Source organism: Trichechus manatus, unplaced genomic scaffold (assembly GCF_000243295.1).
Source record: "Trichechus manatus latirostris isolate Lorelei unplaced genomic scaffold, TriManLat1.0 scaffold00068, whole genome shotgun sequence".
Lineage (NCBI taxonomy): Eukaryota > Metazoa > Chordata > Mammalia > Sirenia > Trichechidae > Trichechus > Trichechus manatus.
Genome location: NW_004444004.1, coordinates 8,852,256 through 8,878,449, shown reverse-complemented (window position 1 = coordinate 8,878,449; position 26,194 = coordinate 8,852,256). Strand labels below are relative to the sequence as shown.

Genomic DNA, 26,194 nt, shown 5'->3' with positions numbered 1-26,194 from the left:
TATTTGCCTTATTGCAGTGGCTAGAATTTTCAGTACCATGTTGAGTAAGAGTGGTGACAGCAGCTATCCTTGCTTTTGTTCCTGATCTTAGGGAGAAAGCATTCAGTCTTCCACCTGGGTTCCACTGTCCACCCTGTCATTGGGTATGAGTCTCCTCGATAAATCCTTGTTGGGCTTCTCTTTTCTGGTTTTTTTTTTTTTTTTGGCTAGAGAAAGTTGGCTTTTCTTGTTTTTGTTTGTTTGTTTGTCTGTGTCTATTGGTGGCCCTGAGTTGCAGGCCTCTCAATCACCTAGTCCAGGATATTATGGGAGATAAAAAGAAAACTCAAGTAACTCACTTCATTGTCAAGGTTCAATTCCTTATTTCTGCAGCCAGTCCACATTCTTTGCACGTTTCAAAGTACTTTTATGATCATCTGCTGAATTATTTATATAGTATTTATCTGTATTTAAAGGGGAGGAGCATGAAAAGTGCATCTTCACCATGCATTTTTTAATAGTTATCGAATATTACATATATAAGTTTTTAAAAAATAAGATGAGCCTCTATACACCAGTAATGAACAAGCTGAAAAGGAATTCCATTTACAATAGCATCTAAAAGAATAAAATACCTAGGAATAAACTTGATAGGGACATGAGATACTTGTACACTGAAAAGTACAGAACATTGCTGAAAGAAATTAAAACCTGAACAGCTGGAAAGATACTCCGTGTTCAGAGATTGGAAGACTTAATATTGTTGAGATGTCAATACTTTCCAAAGAAATATTTTAACCTTGAGATGAGATAGCCTTTAAATTTTTGTTTTTAGTACTTTCTAGTTTTACTGCATTGTTATCAGAAAGTGCATTTTAATTATTTCTACTTTATGGAAGTTTCTACTAGTCTATTTGTGACCTAATATATGATTAATTTTTGTGAATGCCCCATGTACAGTTGAGAAGAAGGTATATTCTTTATTATAGGTGTTTAAAGTTCAATACACATCCCATAAAATCTATATCCTTTCTTTTTTTTTTTGTCAAATCTTTTTCATACTGAATGTGGTTTGTTAAACTATTACTAGAATGTATCCATGAATGTGTCCTTGCATCTTTTTTATTTTATAAAAGTAGTTGCTGTGTTATTTATTAGATATATAGATATTTGTAACTGCTATATCTTTGTTGTTAAGTGTGGCTTTTATCATTAACAAACATCTTTCTTTTCCATTCTTACTGCTTTCTTTCACTTAAAATTTATGTTGTCAGCTATCAAGATCATGGAGCACTAGTGGCGCCCTGGTTAAGAGCTCAGCTGCTAACCAAAAGGTCAGCAGTTGGAATCCACCAGCTGCTCCTTGAAACTCTATGGGACAGTTCTACTCTGTTCTATAGGGTTGCTACGAGTTGGAATCCACTCGACGGCAACGGGCTTGGTTTTGGGTTTGGATCAAGATCATAACTTCTACTTTCTTACTATCTCCATTTGCTTGATACACTTTTACCCATCCTTTTATTTTTAGCCTTTTCAAATCACTGTGTTTTAAGGGTTCTTCTTATATATTAGCATGTAGTTGGATCTTTGTTTCTAAGCCTAATTAGAAATCTTTTACTTTTAATCAGTTAGTTGGACCCAAATTTCTTGATATTACTGATAAATTTGGTTTAAATTCTGTCATATTATATTATGGGATAATGTTAGATGAGCTATGTTCTATTGTGTTTCTTCCTCTAGTTAGTTTTTTGGGGGAGGGAGACATCTTCTATTTGTTACACTTCTTTTGGTAGTTAGAAAGGTTTATATTTTCGTTCTAGGGGAGAAAACATATATAGCAATTTTTGTCAAATAATGAAAATATTTGTATCATATTTAATGCACTTAGACCCCTGTTGTCTCATTAAGCCTATTACTGTTTCCCTTTTTTTTTTTTTTAGTGGTATTATTTAACCCCAATCTCTTGCCTTTAGAAAATTTAATGAGATTTTTCTCTTTTCCTCTTCCCCTTTCCATTTAGCTTCTCTTTTCAGTTTTTAGTTGTATTGTTTCTATTTGGTTAGAATATGTAACACTTAATATTTACTATGTAACACATAATATAGAATTGTCTGCCCTTTCTTCCACCCTTATTTTTGTCCTAGCTGTAAATCTAAGTACAGGTAGTCCTCGAATTAAGACAGGGTTCCATTCTGACAACTCCGTCGTAAGTTGGTTCTGACATAAGTAGAATACTTCATTTTCTTTTTATAGTTTTCATTATTATTGCCTCTTATTATCAGTATCTTTATAAATCTGATCTTTGTTTGTCTTTGATGGTTTGCTTGAGAATGATAACATCAGCAATTTATGCTCTGCAACATTTATGTAGTGTATATTACTAACGAAAAGATGTACAAAAAAAAGGACAGTCATAAGTGTGATTCATCATAACTCGAATATGTCATAAGTCGGAGACTACCTGTATATTAAATGCTTATCATCAGTCTTTTTGATTAAGTTTTCCAGTCAGCTCTTTGTTAATGAATCCCATTCACTCAGATTTCCTAAGAAGGGCTTGTGGGTACAGAATTTTCTAGGTTTTAGAAAATTAAAGCTTTTAATAACTTTGATGGATAATATGTCTGGATATAAAATCGTTGTTTAAAACCGTCTTTATTCGAGTGTTTTTTTATATTTAACATATAATTTACATACAGTAAAATTCACCATTTTAGAACTGTAAAGTATATAGTTCTTCAAGTTTTGACAAACATATATCTGTGTAACCACCACCACAATCAACATAAAGAACAATTCCATAATACAAAAAAAAAAAAAAGATACTCACTTGGAATCACCCGCTTACCCTAAGTCCCTGGAAACCATTGATCTGTTTTCTGTGCCCATAGATTGCCTTTGAAAGAATTTTCTATAAATTGCTTAGTTTTTTGAAAATGTTGCTCCACTGTTGCTTTGCTTTTTTATTTTTGTGAAGTGTGAAATCAGTCTAATTCTCTTGCACTTGTAAATTATTTCTTCTTTTTGCCTGGAATTCCTGAGGATTTTTTCGTTATATTTAAAACCTAATGTCTCCTATATATTTCGGAGTTGATCATTACAGTTCATTTTCTTCCCCCCCGGTATAGATTGGCCCTATCAATATGTTGATTTAGACTTTCTTTTACTTGTGGAAAACTGTATTGGATTATAATTTTAAATATTAACGCTGTTCTATTATTTTTTAGATTTTGATTTCAAGGCATTTTTCTCATAGCTTCAAATGCTTGTTTTGGGATATTTAATTTCTTTGGAAGTGTTGTGTTATAGGTTAATTCTGCTTGATCATTCTTTTTTTTCAGTGAGAATTTTCATCAATTGCCTGGTTTTGATCCTCTTGTTTAGTTTTCTTTTTATAGTTGTTTGGTATATATGAAGATTGCTTGCATCTCTGAATTTCTATGGTTATGGCCAACGGTTTTAGAGATGGTTTCCAAAATTCTTGGGCCCTGGTGGTGCAGTGGTTAGAAGTTTGGCTGCTAACCAAAAGGCCGGCAGTATGAATCCACCAGCCTCTCCTTGGAAACCCTATGGGGCAGTTCTGCTCTGTCCTGTAGGGTCACTATGAGTTGGAATTGACTCGAAGGCAATGGTTTCCAAAATTCTAAGTTCAAGAGCGCCCTCTTCTGTCAGTGTAAGGCATTATGGTTTCTTTAGTACAGGGTTTTGGGGGGATGTTGAGGGCAGTAGTGGGAGGAGTGATGTCCTTAGATTTTGTCTTTTTTTTTTAATCTTGTAAAATGATAAATTCTCCCCTTCTGCCTCTTCTTCCCCTTACTGCATTTTTCAAATGTCATCTTTCCCTTCCTTTTTATCTTCTGCCTCCAGAGAGTTGCTTCCAAGACAGTCTTCTAGAGTCTTTCGCACACTTTTAAGTCCCTTCCCAGTCTAAGAGAGCTTCTTTTCAGTAATTTCATTCTTGGGGTGAATTTTCTTTCTGATGGTGATTTTAGATGATCTTAGGCTTGTAACCAACTCTCCTCTTTTCTTTCTCATGCAGATTTTCGTGGACTTGCCTTTATCTACATAACAGCATGTGATGGGAGCCTAACAGACAGCTCATTGTGATTTCCTATTGATATTCTACTTACAGGTAATTGGAAATTTGGATGGTCTCCATATTTGGTGGTGATATTGTCTAGTTTTATTTGTTATTCTTGTTTCCTTTATTGTTCAGGGAGGTAATGGATGTGTTAGGAGATTTGGATTTATGCTGATACCATTATTTGGCCACCCACATTTTTTTTTAAGGGAGAAAATAACAAAATGAAACCTATACCACGAGACAAAGTATAACATCTAAATCATAGTTTCACTTTATTTCAGTAACCTTTACTCACATAATTTTGGAGCTGTAAAGTGACAAAATACTCACTGAGCGGGTAAGATACTGATACTTTGAGGTTAATGCATCACTAAAACTCAGTGAATAGAAGAATATTTTCTGAGAACGCTGTTTATAAAACGTCTCTCAAGATATATTTAGTACAGTATAATTAATTTTTAAGTCCCGTAAGAGATTGTTTTCTAGATGCATTGATCCTTTTTAGGATTTGAGAACTTGATACACTCTCAATATTATTCCATCGAGTGTAATTCCATTATACACTCCAGGAAAAAGGGAATCTGTTTTCATTCCTTTGTGAGATGAGCATATCAGCAATTAAATTTAAACTGGGCTCTCCAACTTCATAGCAAAGATACTTGCAGTTTGGTATAAGTGATTTTGATTGTTAGGCATAAATATTTACTAGAAAAAAAACTTAGGTTAGAATGAATACAACAAAGAGATGGCAGAAAACCGAAAGAAAAATTAAAAATCTCTCATGTATATATCCTCTTTAATCAATATATTGAAAGTTTCAGTTTCTGACTTTTTATAGTGATGATATGAACTTGCACTTATATACTTAGTAATTAATTTTGTTATCCCGTCTCCTTGTTAAAACATGAATGATAGAGTGCATGGGGAAGAATAATAACTGTTACTGAGTGTTTATTATGTACCAAGCACTTAGTTTGGAAAAACTAAAAAGGATTACTTAACAAATATTTATTAAAAATCATGAGCCTATTTTGTCCTCCTTATATTTGATATGGTACCAGGTATGTGTACTTCCCAGAACTCAGCTGTGAGGGATGTTTCTCCCACTATCCCCTCCTGTATATTCCAAGGCAACTTTCAGCCATTATTTGCAAATGACATTGGGCAATAGAGCATCTATGTAAGATGTTAATATTTTACGAATTATGTGTTTTGCTTTTTGAAGAGTCTGTTACTGATTTATTTAACAAACATATCCAGTTCTTTTTGTCATACAATTTGCTTTTTTCTTCATTTTCTAAATGCTACAGATAAAATAATTAACTTTATGAGTGTTTACTATGATACCTGACACAAATTCAGATAGAAAAACAAGTAGAATTGTACTTACCATAAAGGATTGCAAGCAGAGACAGTGGCATGACAAGTAGTCCCACCAACATATCAGCGATGGCTAGGGACATTAAGAAGTAATTGGTGGCATTGTGCAGTTTCTTTTCCAAGCTTACTGCCATGATAACGAGGATGTTGCCACCTATTGTCATGATTATTATTACGACAATTGAAAGTGCTGGCCAGTTTTGTACCCCGTCTGGGAATTTGAAGCGTCCACCATCGGAGGTATTAAAAATGTCAGTTACTAGAGCTGAAACTGGGCTCACAGAAATATCGCATTGCCAAACCAATAGGCCAATTAGGTGCACACTGAAAATTAAGGAGAAAAAAGGAAAAAAAAGTCAGATATATATATTATACTGCTTATATATAGTATATTACTTTTAGAAAACAATTGCTTCTCCTTCAACATTCATCATCATTGTCATCATTTCTACTCTCTCAGTTAAATCCCAGTATTTCATTTTTTATCCAGAGAATATTAATTTTTATTGAGTGCTTATTATGAGACAGGCACTTTGCTTACTAACTTATGTGTATGTATATATATATTTATACTCATTATGAAGATGGGAAGACTGAGGATTAGAGAGTTTAACATTCTCAAGGCAACACAGTCAGTAAGTGGCAAGGCCAGGGTCCATGCTCACGTGACCCTGATTCCAAAACCTGTGTTTTAAACTTTTATTCTGTACAAACAATTATAAACCACAATATTATTTGATATTCTGTAATGCTCTATTCTTTACAATTTTTAAATATTAATTTCTTCTAGATATAGTCTGAGACAGCTGACAACAGAATGAAAGGAGATTTTCTTTTAAGTACCCAGCACCCTGACAAGAAAACTGGAAGTTGCCTTCTTTTCATCGAAAGCTAAGGAGTAAATTGCCGTCAGGCAAATATCAGGCAAAATTTTGGAAAAGGCACAGCTGGATTTTGGCACCAATACACATTTATTTCTTTTTAGAGCTCTCCCTACATTCTCACATTTACAGAGTGACTTTAATGTCTTATGCTATAAACTTTCCTTCTGCCTGCCACTCTCTCCATTTCTAACCTGTGTTTTCTGGCCTTGTTGTAGGCTACTTAACAATTTGTGGTTCGGTTTCATACCTATGAGTTTCTGGCTTTTCCTATGTTAGGAACTCAATCCCTTAAGTCATTTACAATGTACATTTGTCATGATAGTACTCAGATAGATGCTACTACCGTTCTTAGGTGCTGTCGAGTCGGTTCTGACTCATAGCAACCCTATCCCAACGGAACGAAACACCGCCCGGTCCTTTGTGACAGGCTAATGCAAGAGAGATTGACGTGGTTGTCTTGCACATCCCAAAATAATTTCTCCTGATGGTGATATGAAATTTATTTAGGTTAAATTCTTAGTGTCCTCTTAAAGTCTATGCTACTAACATGTCTAATAAAACAAACACATTTATTTTCCTTAAGAAAACAGACAATACAGACAAGCATGTTCAGTATTTCCTGTTGAAAAGCAAGAGATATTTATTATCTGTGACTGGCTGCTTTATGTGTATTCTGTGTGCTGTAATAGTTATTTAATGAATATTAAGTGAAACATGAGGATACATTTCTTATATGTAATAGGAAAATTTCCTTTGCTGGTAAAGTATAAACTAAATCATCATTCTATGCAAAACAGTTGAAATAAATTTCTTTCTGGAATCAGTGAGATGAAGCATATAACATTACAACATCTCAAATCTCCATGTAAATGTTTTTATCTCATTATCTTATCCACCTGTTCTTTGAACTGAAAATATTACCTCTATGCAGAGAAAATATGTTGATGATCTGATTAACGCATTGTTTATTGCCAATCATCAGAGAAATTTAGAATAGTAAAATTAGATTATTATTATTAGCTTAATCAAATCACATCTATTCTACAACTAGAACACTTAGTCTGATAACAATCATTGGCATTTTTTAAACTTAAGTCAAAATATTGTAATAATTTTCCAGTGTATTTATTAATTATTTTTCTTGGTTTCTCTTAATAGCTTATTAATATGCTTTTGTCTTTAAAGACATTGATGAAATCATGAAAATATTTTAACTTTCTCATTCCACAAGGAACAGAAAAGTAATAATTTAGTCTTTGGCTTAAAATACTTCTTAAGTCAAAGTTATCTGATAGTCTAAGCAACATGGAGGGGAGAAAACGTATATAGTAATTTTTGTCAAATAATGAAAAATAATCAGTAAAATCTTTAAAATTCTGGCTGTACTATTTACTTGAAATGTAAAACAATAAGCTAAAATAATACATGATTCAATAATTCTGTATAATAGTTAATCTGTGCTTAATGTGAGTGGTATTTATTCAAATAAAGGACCAAATAATTAGAAATAAGCTATTTGCTCTTGGCTTTGATGATTCTGTCACTGCATTTGTAGGATTTGTCATGTGGCCAATCTCTTGGCTGTATGACCTCAAGGATTATTTGACCAGTCATTTAACCTCTCAGAACATCAATTTCCTCACCTGCACAATGAGAATGATCTCTATTACATGCTTATTATGACAATTAATTTACGTAATATATGTAAGGCCCTTATTTATTTTTATTTATATATTTAATATATGGAGCCTTGGTGGCTCAGTGGTTAAGGGCTACAGCTGCTAACCAAAAGGTCAGCAATTCGAATCCACCAGCCACTGCCTGGAAACCCTATGGGGCAGTTCTACTCTGTCTCATAGGGACGCTATGAGTTGAAGTCGACTCAACGGCAACTGGTTTGGTTTTTTGCTTTAGTAATGAAGTAGGAACATTTGTCCTAGTTCTTCTTTTCCCTTATTTATAAATAAATTCCCCCCCAAAAAAAACGCTGTCAACGAGTCAGTTCCGACTCATAGCAATCCTATAAGACATAGTAGAACTGCCCCATGGGGTTTCCAAGGATGTAAATCTTTTAGGAAGCAGACTGCCACATCATTCTCCTCTGGAGCGGCTGGTGGGCTCAAACCATTGATCTTTTGGTTAGCAGCCCAGTGCTTTAACCACTCCGCCACCAGGGCTACTCTTTATAAATAAAGTTCCAATAAATTGGAGCTTATCCTCTTTCTGCATTCAAACCTGGACAAAATAAGTTTATGATATCTATACCCCAGCTCATGTATTTCAGAATTTGCCAAGAATTTAAGACTCAACTTATCTGAAGAAGAGATCTATTTATGGAGAACAACTGTGGCAGACACTAATTTTAAATTCAGGATCTTTCTATTCTGGTTGATGAAAAGCTTATCTTTCTTCTACGTCCTTTTTTTTTTTCAGGTTTAAATTAGTTTATGATCATCTCGTGTAATCCCATAATGTTTTATGCTCACGGTAATATGCTGCATCTTCAATTGTTTGTCGCAGAATCACAAATAATTTATCTTTAAACCTAGAGAATAAGGTCCTAGGAGAATATGCAATCCCACTTCAGATTTTCTAAGTAAATTGCAAAATTGTCTAAATCCTTTCATGTTCCTCTAAAAACCGTAGAGGAGTGCAGAATAAAATTGTACATAATAGAAAAAAATACGTGCAAAACTTTCTAATTATAAATTTCATAGTTTTAATATCAGAGTCTGGGTAGAAAAACATTTAAAGTCGTCATCTTGTCTATATCTACCATCCAGAAATTACTTTTCTTTTTAATTAAAGAGTCCATGAGACAAACACTAGATCACTGAAGAGGCCTTTAGAATCTCAATACATCTGATGTGAATTTATAAAATAAAGTCATGGTGCTAGTGTAGATCCTGAAAGAGTATTTACTACAGTTTCCTGGTTTCAATTCAATTCCATTTAACCAAGTTTTATTGAATATCTTTTATGGGCAAAGTTTTATGATTTTCATTGAGGTTCAATCCCATTTCCTGCCATTTTGTAATCAAGAATTGGCTCTACTATAATTAAATGTAATTTTTAATACTTAAGTGCTCAGAGAAATAGCTAACATCCTTTTTAAAAAGAAGAATCATGCTCCTAAAGCTTATATTAATTGCTATTAAGTCCACAGGAGTCTCATAAAATATGTACACAGAAATCACAATTTCTCTCTGAATAATGCAAATAATTTATTCATTGCCATTAAATTTTTAATGAAAAATGTAATTTAAAATTCTCAGTAGGTAAACAAAATGAAACTTGGTTTATAAGTCTGAGTACATTTTAAAGCTGTTGAGGTTTTGCAGGACATATGACAATGGGCATTATTAGAAGAGATCAAATGGTCCCCAGTTTCTTCCAATTGAATGGAAAAAATTGTGTATGGATTCCTTAGTTTCGTATCAGAACAATGTGGTGCTTTTAAAGTGGCCCTATATTTTGGCGTATGGGCCAATGGCTATGTGCTGAGTACAGGCTAATGAATTAAGACATTTGTCCTTTTAGTTTCTCATACCTGACTCTTTTTCTTTTACCTTATTTATTGCTCCCCTTCACCATTCCCCTTCCCTGTTGTCCTCTCTAGTTCTATTGTAATCACGCCTTGATGAGACTATAATCACTATAATGACATCCAAGATGTTTTATAGTGATGCACATTGTAGAACCCAATGTTGATGCACTATCTACTCTACTCTGTAAAGGTTTCTGAGGATAAGCTTTTTTACAGGAATCAGAAAGGAGTTTATATATAGTAGCAATGAAATTCAGGACTTCTCAAGTGCAGTGATCAGAGAGTTTACACAGTCCTGGATCTCTTTTTCCATGCCCCATTCCCCAAAGAGTAGGTTGGGAAGAAACCTAATCCAACACCTTATGATGTTAAAAAGAAGATATACTTGGATTCGATCGATTTAGAATTGCTCACTACTTGAATCCCATTCCTTACCTACCCACTTTTTGTTGCATTCTTTTAATGAATCCATCATTGTAACAGAATATGACACCAAGGCTTGAAATTCAGTATCAAGACCTCCGAGGATGACATTGTTTTCTTCTTTCTAGCTACATCTCTCCCTATCCCTACTCCCTACCTTCTGTCCCATATTTCTTCAACCTCAACTATTCTTCATGAAACCAAAGGCTCACCATAAAGACATTTCATTCTCTTGGCTGCTCAGTTCATGCAGGATGGAAAAGGAAAAATCCTTTCTTTCTCCTTTTGACATTTTACCCGTGGAGAAAGCAACCATGAGCTATGTGCTCATTTGAACTGAGCGCATTATCACCATATTGCTTGGTTGAATACATGAACTAGTGTGTTTAAAGTTAAAATTGATGTGTGTGTTTTCTTTATTTATTGTTTTTGAATAGGAAACACCTATAATAGTCTTTGGGATGTGCGCCGTTTATGTAGATTGAGGCAAATATAGCTGAATGATCATATACAGGGGCATAGCAAGGGTAACAAGTGCCCAGGGGCAATCTCTGAATTGCATCCCCTCCCCCATTTCAAGATGAATAAATGTTGATAGCAGTGACTTGTAAGCAAAAACACCTTCCCCCCTATCGTCCGGCTACCTCAGTCAGGCGCCTTTCAGGTTTGTGGTGCCTGGGAATGTCACTCGGGGCCTTGTCCGACACCCCCTTGGACTTGCACCTCTCTGTCCCCCCCCCATTGCTACCCCTCTGGTCATATAAAAGCATTTTTAACATTTTTGATCTACCTAACATAAAAATAATCTTTTTATTAAAAGGATAAGTAATAAACACATCCTTACAGGAACGAATGCACTGCGTTCTTCAGATTCACCATGATTTCTTCAGACTTAAGAAACCACAGTTTAAAATTGAGAGAAGCAAATTAAGAGATTGCATTTATCATTTTGTCCTTTCTGGGGAGAGAAAAAAAAAAGAAAGGAAAAAGAAAATTAATAGTTAAAAGTTCACGTAACTTGCATAACAACAAATTAAACTTAAATGTATTTATTTGGTATTAAGAAACAATCAATACCTAACTGAGCAAACAGGTAAGAATGTTATATTGAATAAGTGATTTAAGAAAATGTCAAAAAGAAGATTTTCCATTTATTTACCAATGTACAATCATCACAGGTTTTCTAAAATTTCTAGTGTAATCTTTATTTATATGGGACTTCTACTTTATCTCCCCTTGGTGGAGTCCACATAGCTTCAAATCAGTGCTTTAAGAAAGAAATGACGAATACAGGTTTCTCAATTTGCAAACCACGGTGGAAAGTTTGTGTTGAAATAATTTAGTAGCGTGGCTAAAGTAAAAAGTTTCATCTTATGGAGACATGGAAAACTAAACCTTGAAGCATTTTTATAAAGTGAACATATTTTGCACAACATACTAGCTTTTCTTTTCAAATTGAAGCAATCTGTATTTAAATAGATAGCGTAATTAATACTTTTTCATTAACCAGCAATATTCTCCAGAGGGCAGCAACAGGTATACACCAAAATAAATTAATTGATCAAACTTACTGCATTCAAATATAGCAATCACCCTTCGTATTAACCAGTTAGCAGTTAGTCGTCAACAGGTAGTATGTTACAGTCAAGGCATATGGAATAATGCTGAAAATCGCAAACAAATAATCAATTACAAATCTTTAGATTTTTGTGGTTTAAAAAGTGACCACGTATCTTCTAGAAAAGAAACATGAGAAATCTCAAAAGGTTTATCAAAGTAGTTCAGATTGTATATATTTTTTATTTCTATTGGCTATTTTTCAAGGAGTTGTTTGTTGTATCACAAAACCCCATTAAATAGTTACATAGTAGATTCTTCACCATTTAGCACTCACTATATTCAGCATGTTAAAATATTGACCAAAAGTAGACTAGGTACAAATTTGCTGAGAATTTCTGCTCTCTCCTTGTGAAAATGACATCTTTACAGAGTGGAACATGTCAGTGTTAATCTTTACATTGACATTGAAGACATACTTGTATGAAATCTGGTTACTAACAAAGATATCCTTTGATTTTTCTGCCTAGAGATTTCTAGCTGGGAATACAGTGGGTAAACCTCTCTAATTTACCATCTTGCCTTTTCTGTATCGTCTATTTATAGGTTTGATTATGCTTTTTTCATAAACCAAATATCTCACTGTGGTCTTTTCTGGGATCAAAAGGCTATTATATGAGTTAGGATCATGAAGCTGTTAAATTCACATGCACTGATTTGTCAATGAGAAAAAAAATAGGGTTTATTTTGGGGGGAAGGGAGGATAAGGTGTTGAATAGCTTGAGAACATGGACTAACATTGAAAGATTTTTTAAATCTAATTTGTAAATATTTTTTGAGGAATATGATAACAAAAACCTCCTGATAATCTTTCTTTAGTGTTTCTAGCACCTTCAAGAAATTTGGAAACAAAATTTCACTAAAACAACTTACACCTCCCTATTTCCCATCTCATTTTACAGCATTATTCTTCTAGTCACTCAACCTACAAATTAAATCTTTTTCCCCCTTCTTTATCCCTTAACCCTCATTTGTCAGTTCTGTCAGTGCAACACCCAGTAAAATCTCTGTCAAAATCATCCCCTTATAGTACTGCATAAAATGTGACCACCAGCATATAGGAACTCAAAATATTGTGCGGGAGGGAGAGAGATGCATTCACCAAAAGATTAGTCAGGCCATTTCTGTCCCATAAAATCTTGCCAGACAAAATATAAATCCCTTTTCTGGGGGATGTGGAAATAAGAGACAGAAAAGTTGGTAAAGGGAGACAAAAACTTCCTCGCCCGCTCCTTACCAGTTGCCATCGAGTCAATTCTGACTCATGGTGACCCCATGTATTGTAGAATAGAACTGCAGTCCATAGGGTTTTCATGGCTGTGACTCTTTGGAAGCATGTTGCCAGGCCTTTCTTCCAAGGCAACTCTGAGTGGGTTTGCACCTCCAACCTTTTGGTTAGTAGCTGAGCACTTAACCGTTTGTGCTTAATTTTTTGCAGGGGCTTAAAAATAGACCTTGGAAGGCAAGAGACTGGATCATTTGATCACTCATAACTTTTCAGCTCTAAGAGCTCTGTGAATTCATAATTGTAAAACAAATTGAGACTGTACAATTGAAGATAGAAGGTTTGAATTTATTTAACTTCATGGAATAAATTTCTAAATGAGTTTAACGCACATGAAGATCTTGTGTTGACTAGTGGAAGAGAAATCTTTAATTGCATTGTGTTATTCAATTGTACGGTCCTAATTTGTTATGAGTGATCAAATAATCCAGTCTCTTGCCTTCTGAGGTCTATTTTTAAGCCACTTCAAAAACTTTGAGAACTGACCTCCAGGAGCAGCAATTTCATAACTTTCCAATGTTTAGCAATCTGCTGTATCAAAAAATGTTCTTTTATATTAGGCAAAAAGCCTCAAGCTAATAGATTTCAGTGGAAATGATGAGTTCTTTATTAACTCAGGAGCCCTGGTGGTTCAGTGGTTAAGCGCTCAGCTGCTAACCGAAAGGTCAGCAGTTTGAACCCATCAGCCGCTCTGCAGGAGAAATGGCAGTCTGCTTCCTTAAAGATATACAGCCTTGGAAACCCGTGGGGTAGTTCTACTCTGTCCTGTAGGATCGCTGTGAGTTGGAATTGACTTGCCGGCAACTGGTATGGTTTTGGTTTTATTAAGTAAAGTGGCTATACCACAGAGTAAGGCCATACTAGCAACTTGCTTACTGTATTTTTCCTTGGCTTGACCCAGAGTGCAGTGCTTCACACACAAAACTGGAAACTTTTCCATAGCGTTCCAGAGAGGACTCTAACAGTTCTGAATATGCAATTATATATGTATATATAATTATACACGTTATATATGATTATACAGTTTCTCCTCCAAATCCAGACACTTCTGTGGCTCTGGGGGTCTCCTGGGAATCTCATCAGATCAGCTAGTAAGCTGATTTGAATGAAGATCTATTGGTAATACTGTCATTTCCTGCACCCCTCCCTCTACCCCTACCTCCAGCACTCCCAAGATAATGTAAGTAGTTGTTTAAACAAATTTAACTGTTCCTCCTGTACTTGGAATTTAAATGAAACATGAAATATTTTCACCTTATTTGCATTTGACTAAGTGCTTCTGCTTGAGTTTTACATATTTCATGCGCATGATTACCGTTAAATTTAGTGAGAATTAACAAGAAAGTTAACTCCTAAAATCCTACAGTGTAATAGTACATCCTAAATTTTTCACAGTTGTTAGTTGTTGTTGTTAGGTGCCTTCAAGTCAGTTCCAACTCATAGCAACCCCATGTACAACAAAATGAAACACTGCCCGGTCCTGCACCATCCTCACAATCGTTGTTATGTTTGAGCCCATTGTTGCAGCCACTGTCAGTCCATCTCATTGAGGGTCTTCCTCTCTTTCTCTCACCTTCTACCAAGCATGATCCCTCATGATAACATGCCTAAAGTCCGTGGAGCTTCCAAGGAGCGTCCTGGCTGTACTTTTTCCAAGACAGATTTGCTTGTTCTTCTGGCAGTCCATGATATATTCAATATTCTTCACCAACACCATAATTCAAAGGTGTTAATTCTTCTTCGGTCTCCCTTATTCATTGTCTAGCTTTCGAATGCATATGAGGCGATTGAAAATACTATGGCTTGGGTCAGACGCACCTTAGTCTTCAAGGTGACATCTTTGCTTTTCAACACTTTAAAGAGGTCTTTTGCAGAAGATTTGCCCAATGCAATGTGTCTTTTGATTTCTTGACTGCTGCTTCCATGGGTATTCATTGTGGATCCATTTCACAGCTGGAGCTATTCTGTTTACCTAAAATAATACTTCAGAAACAAAACATCTTCCAAGTTGTGTAGTTACCACAAATCACTCCATAATACTAGTAACAGACATTGAGAGAATCTTAGTGGACAGAGTGCCAAGCAATTTTCTCCACAGGTGGTGGCAGAACTATCCCTGAATTGTCTCAGCATAAGTATCCATGTAACAGAATAAACTGAAGGCTTTTAAACAGCAGAAGCTAACGGAGCAAGCCATACGCTAAATCTCTGTGTTGGAGATCAACTCCAGCTGATTTGCTGGATTGAAAACTCTTTGTAAAACAGTTTTTCATGTATCCAAATATTTACTGAACGCCTAGTATGTGATAGGTACTATGTTGGCAGCTGGACATGTCTTGGTAAACAAAATAGACAAGGCCCCTTCTCTCTTGGAGCTTATATTCTTGTAGGAGAAACAGACAATAAACATTTAAACAAATAAAATCACTTCAGATAGTGATAATTTCTATGAATACAATGAAACATCATAATGATATAGAGTGACTTGGAGGAAACACTTTAGATGTTTAGATGAACGTATACATGTAGCCATATCATTCCGCGTCCTCTTCTGAATCCAGCTTGAATTTCTGGCAGTTACCTGTCAATTTACTGCTGCAACTACTTTTGAATGATCTTCAGCAAAATTTTACTTGCATGTGATACTAATGATATTGTTTGATAATTTCTGCATTCGGTTGGATCACCTTTCTTGGGAATAAGCATAAATATGGATCTCTTCCAGTCGGTTGGCCAGGTAGCTGTCTTCCAAATTTCTTGGCAGAGACAAGTGAGTGCTTCCAGAGCTGCATCCGTTTGTTGACACATCTCAATCGGTATTCTGTTACTTCCTGGAGCCTTGTTTATGGCCAATGCCTTCAGGGCAGCATGGACTTCTTCCTTCGGGACCATCGGTTCCTGATCATATGCTACCTCCTGAAATGGTTGAATGTCTACCAATTCTTTTTGGTATAATGACTCTGTGTATCCCTTCCATCTTCTTTTGATGCTTCCTGCGTCGTTTAATATTCTCCCCATAGAATCCTTCACTGTTGCAACTCGAGGCTTGAATTTTTTCTTCCGTTTTTTCAGCTTGAGGAATGCCGAGCGTGTTCTTCCCTTTTGGTTTTCTAACTCCAGGTCTTTGCATATGTCATTATACTACTTTACTTTGTCTTCTCGAGCTGCCCTTTGAAATCTTCTGTTCACCTCTTTTACGTCATCATTTCTTCCGTTTGCTTCAGCTACTCAACATTCAAAAGCAAGTTTCAGAGTCTCTTCTGACATCTGTTTTGGTCTTTTCTTTCTTTCCTGTCTTTTTAATAACCTCTTGCTGTCTTCATGGATGATGTTCTTGATGTCATTCCACAACTTGTCTGGTCTTTGGTCATTAGTGTTCATTCAATGGATTAAATCTATTCTTGAGACAGACTCTAAATTCAGGTGGGATATATTCAAGGTCATACTTTGGCTCTCATGGACTTTTTTTAAATTTTCTTCAGCTTCAGCTTGAACTTGCATATGAGCAATTGATATGAGCATTTGAAAGCTGGACAGTGAATAAGGAAGACCGAAGAAGAATTGGTGCCTTTGAACTGTGGTGTTGGAGAAGAATATTGAAAATACCATGGACTGCCAGAAGAATGAACAAATCTGTCTTGGAAGAAGTACAGCAAAAATGCTCCTTAGAAGCAAGGATGGAGAGACTACATCTCACATACTTTGGACATGTTATCAGGAGGGATCAGTACCTGGAAAAGGACATCATGCTTCATAAATTAGAGGGTCAGAGAAGAAGAGGAAGACCCTCAATGAGATGGATTGCCACAGTGGCTGCAACAATGGGCTCAAGCATAACAATGATTGTGAGGATAGCGCAGGACTGGGCAGTGTTTCATTCTGTTGTACATGGGGTCGCTATGAGTTGGAACCGACTCGATGGCACCTAACAACAACAACAACAACATAGGATAGATATTTGAAACTATTATAATAATAATATCAGCCAGCATTTGCTAGCTATTCTCAATTACAATTTAAAAAATACAGTTCCTTTTTACTGCCGAATTAAGCACACAACAAGCATCACTAATGGCACCAGTTCAAAATGTCTTCGAGATTTCTCTGTCAGTTTGATTTTAATTTTGGAAGCTAGGAAAACAAACAGAAAAAAACTCTTCTTTATCTTTTGCTAAGATTCTTAAAATTCATGTTAGCTGCAAACTAAAATGCTTTCCTGTTTAGTATTTACAATGCTGACTCCTCACCCACAGGCCGTTCCCACTTATCATTTCATTAAGTTAAGAGATCACAAACATTGGCTACACAGCCAGTACTTCTGGTTGTAGAAGGTTCCAGTTGAGTCATGAAAAGCGAAAAGTTCAATCAGTTGCCCAGATGTATTTATTGCCAAATAACGGGGTACTTGGATACATCTGGACAGCCGAATGAACTCCTAACTCCTCATCTCTTCCTTTCATAGCTTCAGAATCTCCTACCTATATAAGGGGAAGAGAAACAAACAAAACCATGCCGGAGTTGGAAGGTCAGTCTGTTCCTGGCTCTGCTTTCCCATTAGAAAATTAAGCAACTTTTGCTATTGCTTTGTAAATTATTACTATAAACTGTAATAAGTCGTTGAGTTTCAGCAATAGCTATAGATAACATATTAATAATGTGAAATTAAAATATACAACAAATACAGAAAATGAGTCAAAATCAAAATTACAGGGTTATATAACATTGCACAAGACCGGGCAACATTTCCTTCTGTTATACATAAGGTCACTATGAGTTTGAGGTCACTATGAGTTTGAACAAACTAAAAACAACAGCAGCATAATTCATTCCAGTATCCTCCAGTACCCCAAATGTAAAATATGTGTGGTATAGTGTAAAGAACTCTGGGCTGGGAGGTAGGAGACTTGGGTTATAGTTCTCATTCAACCATTTTCTGGATGACTTGAGATAAGTCACTGAACCTCTTTGGGCCTCAGTTTTTTTCAACCATAACATGAGGGGATTGTGATAGAGGTGCTCTATCCTTTCTGGCTCTGAAATGCTGTGATTCAGGAATTATCCCTTTTCAGCTTATCATTTAAGTAATCTTTGCTATTTTACAAATAAGGTGCTTCTAAGTAGCTAAGTTTGGTTACAATTAGATTTTACTTGTTGTTATTGCCAATTAAATGTAAAGCATGATATTCATGTGTGAAAGCCTTTTGATTTGAAAGGAATGTGAAAGTGATTTTTTAATTTGAGTATTCTCATAATGGAGTCTCTAGATGGTGCAAATGGTTAAGGCACTCAGTTGTTACCAAAAGGTTGAAGGTTCAAAACCACTCAGAGGCACCTCAGAAGAAAGCCTTGGTGATCTACTTCTGAAAAATCAGTCATTGAAAACCCTGTGGTTTGCAGTTCTACTCTGATACACATGGGGTCACCATGAGTTGGAATCAACTGATAGGCAACTGTTTTGTTTTTTTTTTAATTGATCTGCAGGTATTCTGTTTCACCTCTTCTATTTACCTCGTTAAATGAATCCTAAATACATGTCTAATTCTTAAAGATCTAGAAGAGTAAACAGACTCATAAAAAAAAAACCAAAACAAAAGCATTTCACTGAGATTTTATAATTTTTTTTTAGTTTTATTGTGCTTTAGGTGAAAGTTTATATCACAAATTAGTTTCTCATTCAAAAATTCATACACGATTTTTTTGTGACACTGGTAGCATTCCCCACATTGTGTCAGCACTCTCCCCCTTTCCACCTCGGGTTCCCCATGTCCATTCTTCCAGTTTTCCTGTCCCTTCCTGCCTTCTTGTCTTGCCTTTGCGCAGGAGTTGCCCATTTGGTCTCGTATACTTGATTGAACTAAGAAGCACGATCATCACGTGTGTTACTGTTTGTTTTATAGGCCTGTCTAATCTTCGGCTGAAAAGTGGGCTTCTGGAGTGGCTTCTGTTCTGAGTTAGCAGGGTGTCCAGGGGCCATAGTCTCGGGGGTTTCTCCAGACTCTGTCAGACCAGTAAGTCTGATCTTTTTTTGTGAATTTGAATTTTGTTCTACATTTGTCTCCCGCTCTTTCCGGGACCCTCTATTGTGATTCCTGTTAGAGCAGTCAGTGGTGGTAGTTGGGCACGATCTAGTTCTTCTGGGCTCAGGTTGGTGGATACTGTGGTTTCTGTGGTCCTCTGGTCCTTTGGGCTAATATTTTCCTGTGTCTTTGGTTTTCTTCATTCTCCTTTGCTCCAAATGGCATGGGACCAATAAATGTATCTTAGAGGGCCGCTTACAAGCTTTTAAGACTCCAGACACTACTCACCAAAGTAGAATGTAGAACATTTTCTTTATGAACTATGTTATGTCAATCTATCTAAATGTCTCCTAAGACCATGATCCCCAGCCGTAAGCCCCAGCAACTCGGTCCCTCAAGGTGATTGGATGTGTCTAGGAAGCTTCTATGACTTTGCCTGGGTCAAGTTGTTCTGACTTCCCCTATATTGTGTGTTGTCTTTCCTTTCACCAAAATTAACACTTGTCTACTATGTAGTTAGTGATTTCGTGTCCCCATCCCTCCCCTCCTTTTCTATTCTATCCCTTGTAACTATTTTCTGTATGTAAACCTTGTCTTGAATTTTTATAATAGTGGTCTCATACAGTATTTGTCCTTTTGTGATTAATTTATTTCACTCAGCATAATGCTCTCCAAATTCATCCATGTTGTGGGATGTTCTGAGGGATCATCCTTGTTCTTTATTGTTGCATGGGATTCCATTGTGGATATGCAACCTTAATTTGTTTACCCATTCATCTGTTGATGGATACTTAGGTGGTTTCCATCATTTTGCTGTTGTGAATAATGCTGCAATGAACATGGGTGTGCATATGAGAGTTTATAATTTTTAAAAATCTTATGCCTGGAATACTTTTAAGAAAAGGGAAGTGTAAGAGATAATGGCCAGTTTTGTGGCTATCTAAAGCTTGACTTCCACTTCAGTGGTTAAATGTAACCTATTTACTGCTTGGTTGACTCTTCTACCAGCAGCACTGCCCTTTCCATTTGTTTATGGGGGAAAAATAAAAACTAATTCAGTTTGACAACTTTGAAAAAAACTCTGCTTTTTTACACCAATTCCATGAACTTTATATTAAATGAATGTCAATAGTAATTATTTAAAGAGGTAGATCTTCCTATTTTATAACTCCTCTTAATCTGATTAGTGGTAAAATATTAGACGACAAATAACTTATAGTAGGTTTTCACTTTTAAAAATTTCTAACAAGATGTGTGAAAAAGTCTGTTAATTATCCTCCCAGAGTACCTCCTGTACCACTCTTTGTTTTGAAAATTTTATTATGCTTTAGGTGATGTACCACTCAATTTGCCAAATCAAATCTGTCAGGAAGTTCAAACTAACATAAATTCTCAAATCCAAATCCTTTTTGCTCATGATTTGAAACCGTGTGTGTGTGCGTGCCCATGCGCACGTGCTTGCACACCCGTGAGTGCATGTGAGTGCTAGGGTTGGAGGAGAGAAAGAAACGCGTTACAAGTAAACAATTTTTATTATTACTATCCTCCAAAGCACCACAATTTTATAAGTTGAAATAATTTCATGATGATACGAAGACCCTTTGAGTGACTGAATCTTTTCATTAGTGTTTTTTTAAGCAAGAGAAATAACATAATATTAAAATCTACAAATTATTGATAACTAAAATTTGGGGAAAACTATGCCATTTGTGAACTAACTGATGCTTCATAACAGCAACGTCTGTTTCTACATCGCAATGAAAGAAGTTTTTCCATATATATTAAAAAAGAAAAACCCAAACCCGTTGCCGTTAATTCCGACTCATAGTGACCCTATAGCACAGAGTAGAACTGCCCTGTATGGTTTCCAAGGAGTGGTTGGTGCATTTGAACTGCCGACCTTTTGGTGAGCAGCCAAACTCTTAACCCCTGAGCCACCACGGCTCCTTTCTATATATATAGGCAATCACAATTGTTCCACTCATTTGAACAGAGGCAAAGAGTTTTTCATTATCTAAGACTCATACTATAATTTAGAATACTATAAGCAATTTTGCTAAAATATTGATATGTTGCTTTCTATTTTCATCAAAAGTTAAAGTAACTTTAAAAAGAACAAAATAAAAACTCATTTCTTGGTAATTGAGAACATTTGAATATGGAATGGGGCATTAGATTATATGAAAGAATTATTCTTAATATTGTTGGGTGTGGTAATTGATTGCGTCATGGTTATGTAAGAAGGTACCCAAAATGTTGGCAATGCCTAATGAAGTTAAGCAAAATATCTTAAAATCATTCAACAGAGAGAGAGGGAGAAAGATAAAGGGATAGACGAATCAAATGTGGCAAAATCTTAAGAATTATTGAATCTGAGTGATGGACATATGGAGGATCACTGTACTATTGTCTCCACTATTGTGCCCATGTGAAATTTTTAAAAAAGAAATCATAACTTCAAATTAGATGTGCTTCGAAGTTATATAGCATGCAAAATATTAAGTTTTGTCAGAGATGGTGGATCTCATTATTTTACACCCAATCCAGTGTTTATTTTTCAACACCTTATGGTGCCACCAGTCCATTTGTTAAAAACAAAAAAGCACTATTTTAGCCATCTCCTAAAATGATGAAGATGATACTCTTTCCCTAGTAAAAAAAGGATCTTTCTAGATAATATAAAATTATACGTGCATCTTTCCTCTTTGATGGTTTTCTCCCCAGTGGAAGCTATGATAACGTATTTCGAAAGAAATGATCCTTGGGTGAACCACACTTCCAATAACAATCTATTAAAGTCTTTTTATGAGTACCAGCCTCTCCACTTAGAAGCAGCTTACAACAACTTGAGTTTTCTCGTTTAAGATCTTGAGGGAGGTGTAATAACGGTGATTCACTACGTATAGGGCATAGTTCTAAATTGGCAAAGATCTTAAAAATCTTGCAAGACACTATGTGATTATTTAGAGAAAGGCAAGGTACCAATGACTGACTTTAAATAAGATTTTCTGACAGCTACACATACAATATGCATATTATATTATTTAAATTTGTTCTGAATTTCTCTGTTGTTGTTAGCTGCCATTGAGTCAGCCCCTGACTCGTGGCAACCCCATGTGTCACAGAGTAGAACTGCTCCATAGAATCTTCTTAGTTGTATCTTTACAGAAGCAGTTCACCAGGCCTTTCTTCTGAGAAGCCCTTAGGTGAGTTTGAACCGCCAACCTTTGGGTTAGCAGCCGATCGCAAACTGCTTGCACAGCCCGGGCTCCTGTGTATTTCTCTAGCAGCTGTAAATTCAAAATTGGTTCCATAACGCATCATTGGGCATAGTTTTCAATATCAGTGACTAAATATATTGAAAATTGTCATTAATTAAATATTTTGGTTTCTCATTATAAAAGTGTTTTAGCTTAAGAAATTTATAAAAGAATAATGTGTTCAGTGCAAATCACTGAGGTATGTATGAAGTGACACCTTTGCCTCACATGTGATTTTGTAGACTTCTAAATTATATAGCAAAATAGGTAATGAGAGTATTTTATTCTTTTCTCTCATTTCAGGACTAGATATTTCATGGTATCACAGAAATGATATTTATATAATGCTTTATTTTTCCAAACAGGATATAATGCTGACTACATTATGCATATGTTTAACAAAAATGTGTTATATGCATCAACAGAAACATTTGTTCTTCTTTAAGTAGTAAATCATAGACAGCACTGCTACTTCTATTATTACATTTTAAAGGGTGCCAGAAGGAGCTATATTTTATTATTTTGTAAATAACATTTTGTAGGTTAAAGTTTGAGGGCCCTGTTTTTAGAACTGCAGGTATAGTTCTTATAAAACAAAATCCACAGACTTTTAATAAATACCTACTATGTGCCAGGCACTGTGATAATTTGTTTCATCTCATTCAAGTTCCACCACTCATTTTACAGAAAAAGAAATTGTGAGGTGCAAAGAGGTTAAGCAATTTGTCTTAGCAAGTGACTGGGCAAGATTCTAAAATAATATTTTGAGGATTAAAACAATCAAACCTCAGCACATTTAGGATGACAGTATAAGCAAAGAGTTTATGTAGTCAACAGGGCGTTGTTCATTTAGTCACCACATTTATTCAATGCCTACTTTGTGCCTGGAAATGTTCTAGATAGTTGGGATACATCTGTGAATAAAGCAGAAAAAAGCCCCTACCCAAGTAGAGCTTACATTCTTATTCTTTTCATTCATTATCAATTTTTGTTAACTGAGAGTTTATTCTAAAATATCTTGGTATGATTTCTAAATGTTTTCCAAATTTTACTCATCTGTTCTATGGGTAAGGGAATGAAAGTTATGCAAGCTACTTTTGGCAAATTACTTCAATCCTAAAAGTTACTGCCTAACATTTTTTATTTTATATTCACTACTCTTTTCCATTCAAACTTTATTTTTTCCCACCATCTGTTGGTATCTGGTTTCTGAAAAGAAAATCAGTTGTTACTACTTTTCTTGTTATTGTAAGAAAGATTTCTTGAGTTATCAAATTTTATTTTAAATTACTAAAATATTTTGGTTCAAATTAAAACCATGTGTATTCAGAAGCAAATAAAAATCAAAGATAGAAGAGATGGCAATGTAGTGTCCCGATAGCCAATCACATTGCTTTACAAATATATATAGATTACGACTGAGGTTTGAAAAATTCTACAGATTTCACAAAACGCCTGCGACGCAGGGGAAGGCAGAAATCTTCCTTAAATGGTCGTGGCAACTAACTAGCCCGAAACTAGAAAGTTACATTCATGAAACAAGTACCGAGCTCATGCCACTATTTGTGGAAACATTCATCAGCCTTTCATATAACTTTTGGCTTGATACCTTGCATTCTGGCAGTAGAAAAGCTGTTAGTATTGGACTTTATAAAGTTCATGCCACTGAATCTGTCATTCTGCTATGCCCTGGAAAATGTTACTAAGTCACAGTCTGTCACCTTAAAGTAAGTAGGGAGAAGAATAAAGAATTTTCTTTTTTTTTTTTGTCTCTTTTTATTGTACTTTAGAAGAAGGTTTACAGAACAAATAGTTTCTCATTTAACAGTTAGTACACATATTGTTTTATGACGTTGGTTAACAACCCCACGACATGTCAACACTGTCCCTTCTCAACCTTGGGTTCCCTATTACCAGCTTTCCTGTCCTCTCCTGACTTCTAGTCCTTGTCCATGGGCTGTTGCATCCCATTAGTCTTGTTTCGTTTTATGGGGCTGTCTAATCTTTGGCTGAAGGGTGAACCTCGGGAGTGACTTCATTACTGGGCTAAAAGGGTGTCCAGGGGCCATACTCTCGGGGTTTCTCCAGTCTCTGTCAGGCCAGTAAGTGTGATTTTTTTTGTGTGAGTTAGAATTTTGTTCTACATTTTTCTCCAGCTCTGTCTGGGACCCTCTGTTGTGATCCCAGTCAGAGCAGTCAGTGGTGGTAGCTGGGCACCATCTAGTTGTACTGGACTCAGTCTGGTGGAAGCCGTGGTACTTGTGGTCCATTAGTCCTCTGGACTAATCTTTCCCTTGTATCTTGTTTTTAAAGAATATTCTTGATTGAGTAATTTCTATAGAAAATGCTCAACAACAAAACAAATACAAAAAATAGGGTTCCTAAGAATACTTTCTATTTACTAATTTGTTATTATACGGCAGGCACTGTGGGAAATATTTTACATAATTTTTATCATTTAATCTTTACTACAAGCATATAAGAAAAATTCTATTTGCTGAATTTTTCACATTAAATAAAACAAAATACCTGCGACTGAAATGTTAAATTACTTATACAAAATAATACAGCTAGTAAGTGGTAGAGCAGGATTCCATTTCTGATTTATTTCACTCCAATGTCTACTCTGTTTTCAGTCTGTATGGCCAAAGACCATGATGAGTCTTTGATTCTTCTAAGAATTGGACTTTGTCTCTGTCAGTCTCTGTTTCATAAGTATATTCCCAGGAAAGTTATTGAAAGGGCAGTTGAAGACCATCCACCTTCCTTTTATGATCCAGGAAGAATCTAAGGATTTTGATCCAGAAGAGATACATGACTTGTCCAATGTTCCACTGTTATTTTTTGTCCGTGCCAAGACTGGCAGCCAGGTCTCCTATTCCCTTTCCAGTCCTTTGATTCTAAGCCTTACCAAGAGCAGAGAGCCCATAAGAATCAGAGATGAGTAAAGTCACACAAGTTTATGCATAACTTTTAGTACAATCATCTCTTATCTTCTCTTTAAGTGAAAGAAAATGAAGGACATGTCATAGACTACAAAATTAAATGCAGTAGAAAGCTACCTTAGAATACATTCCTGAACAAATGGCAGGAAAAAAGAAAAGAACAAAGAAGGAGAGGAGAAAAGAAGGAAGGAGGGCGGAAGGAAGGGAAAGAAAATTCATGTCCTCAAATCTGTATTAATTCCTAGATGTCTGGAAGCCCCACATGGTTATGTAATGCATGCTGTTCCAGGGACTAACTCTGGCAGGAATATGCTGGCAGGGCTATTCTCAAACATAAGTTGTTTATGCAAAAACTTTGTTAAATATCACAGTTGCTTTCTCGATCCTTTGAGTTACCCACAACAATAGCAGCCGAACAAAGTGATTTTTAAATGCAATTAACATTCCATGACTAGAGTTAAATTTTAAAGAAAGCTATTTTGTTTTACTACATCTTTTTGTGTTTTCTATCTATCCAAATGTCTGCAATATCTTGAGTAGGAATTCCTTTCGGAAATTCCTATCACGTTAGCGTTTTCTAAGCAGATCTATAGCAAATGTTTCATTTAGCTAAACATGATACTTAACAGACACTCAAAAATTAATTGTTGAGTTTCTTTGAGTTGAAGTTTTAAAATAAATAATTCTTAGAATTTTTTTTTGTAATTTGAATTAGGATGATTGGCTGGAAGTCATTGACAGTTTACATGTTCTCTCTCTATGCAATAGTAATT

The 26,194-nt window shown here is 35.5% G+C and overlaps 1 protein-coding gene across 2 annotated transcripts in view; it reads right to left on the bottom strand.

The window, feature by feature from the left end:
• Window positions 1–26,194, bottom strand: part of HTR2C (5-hydroxytryptamine receptor 2C) — a 309,552-nt gene that overhangs the window by 146,664 nt on the left and 136,694 nt on the right. For both annotated transcript variants that reach the window (XM_004379787.1, XM_023734478.1), the window contains exons 3-4: window positions 11,142–11,255; window positions 5,454–5,767 (exon numbers count right to left, since the gene is read on the bottom strand). In XM_004379787.1, coding sequence (XP_004379844.1) covers window positions 5,454–5,767; window positions 11,142–11,176 — 349 coding nt within the window. In that variant the 5' untranslated portion in view covers window positions 11,177–11,255. The remainder of the gene's footprint in view (window positions 1–5,453; window positions 5,768–11,141; window positions 11,256–26,194) is intronic.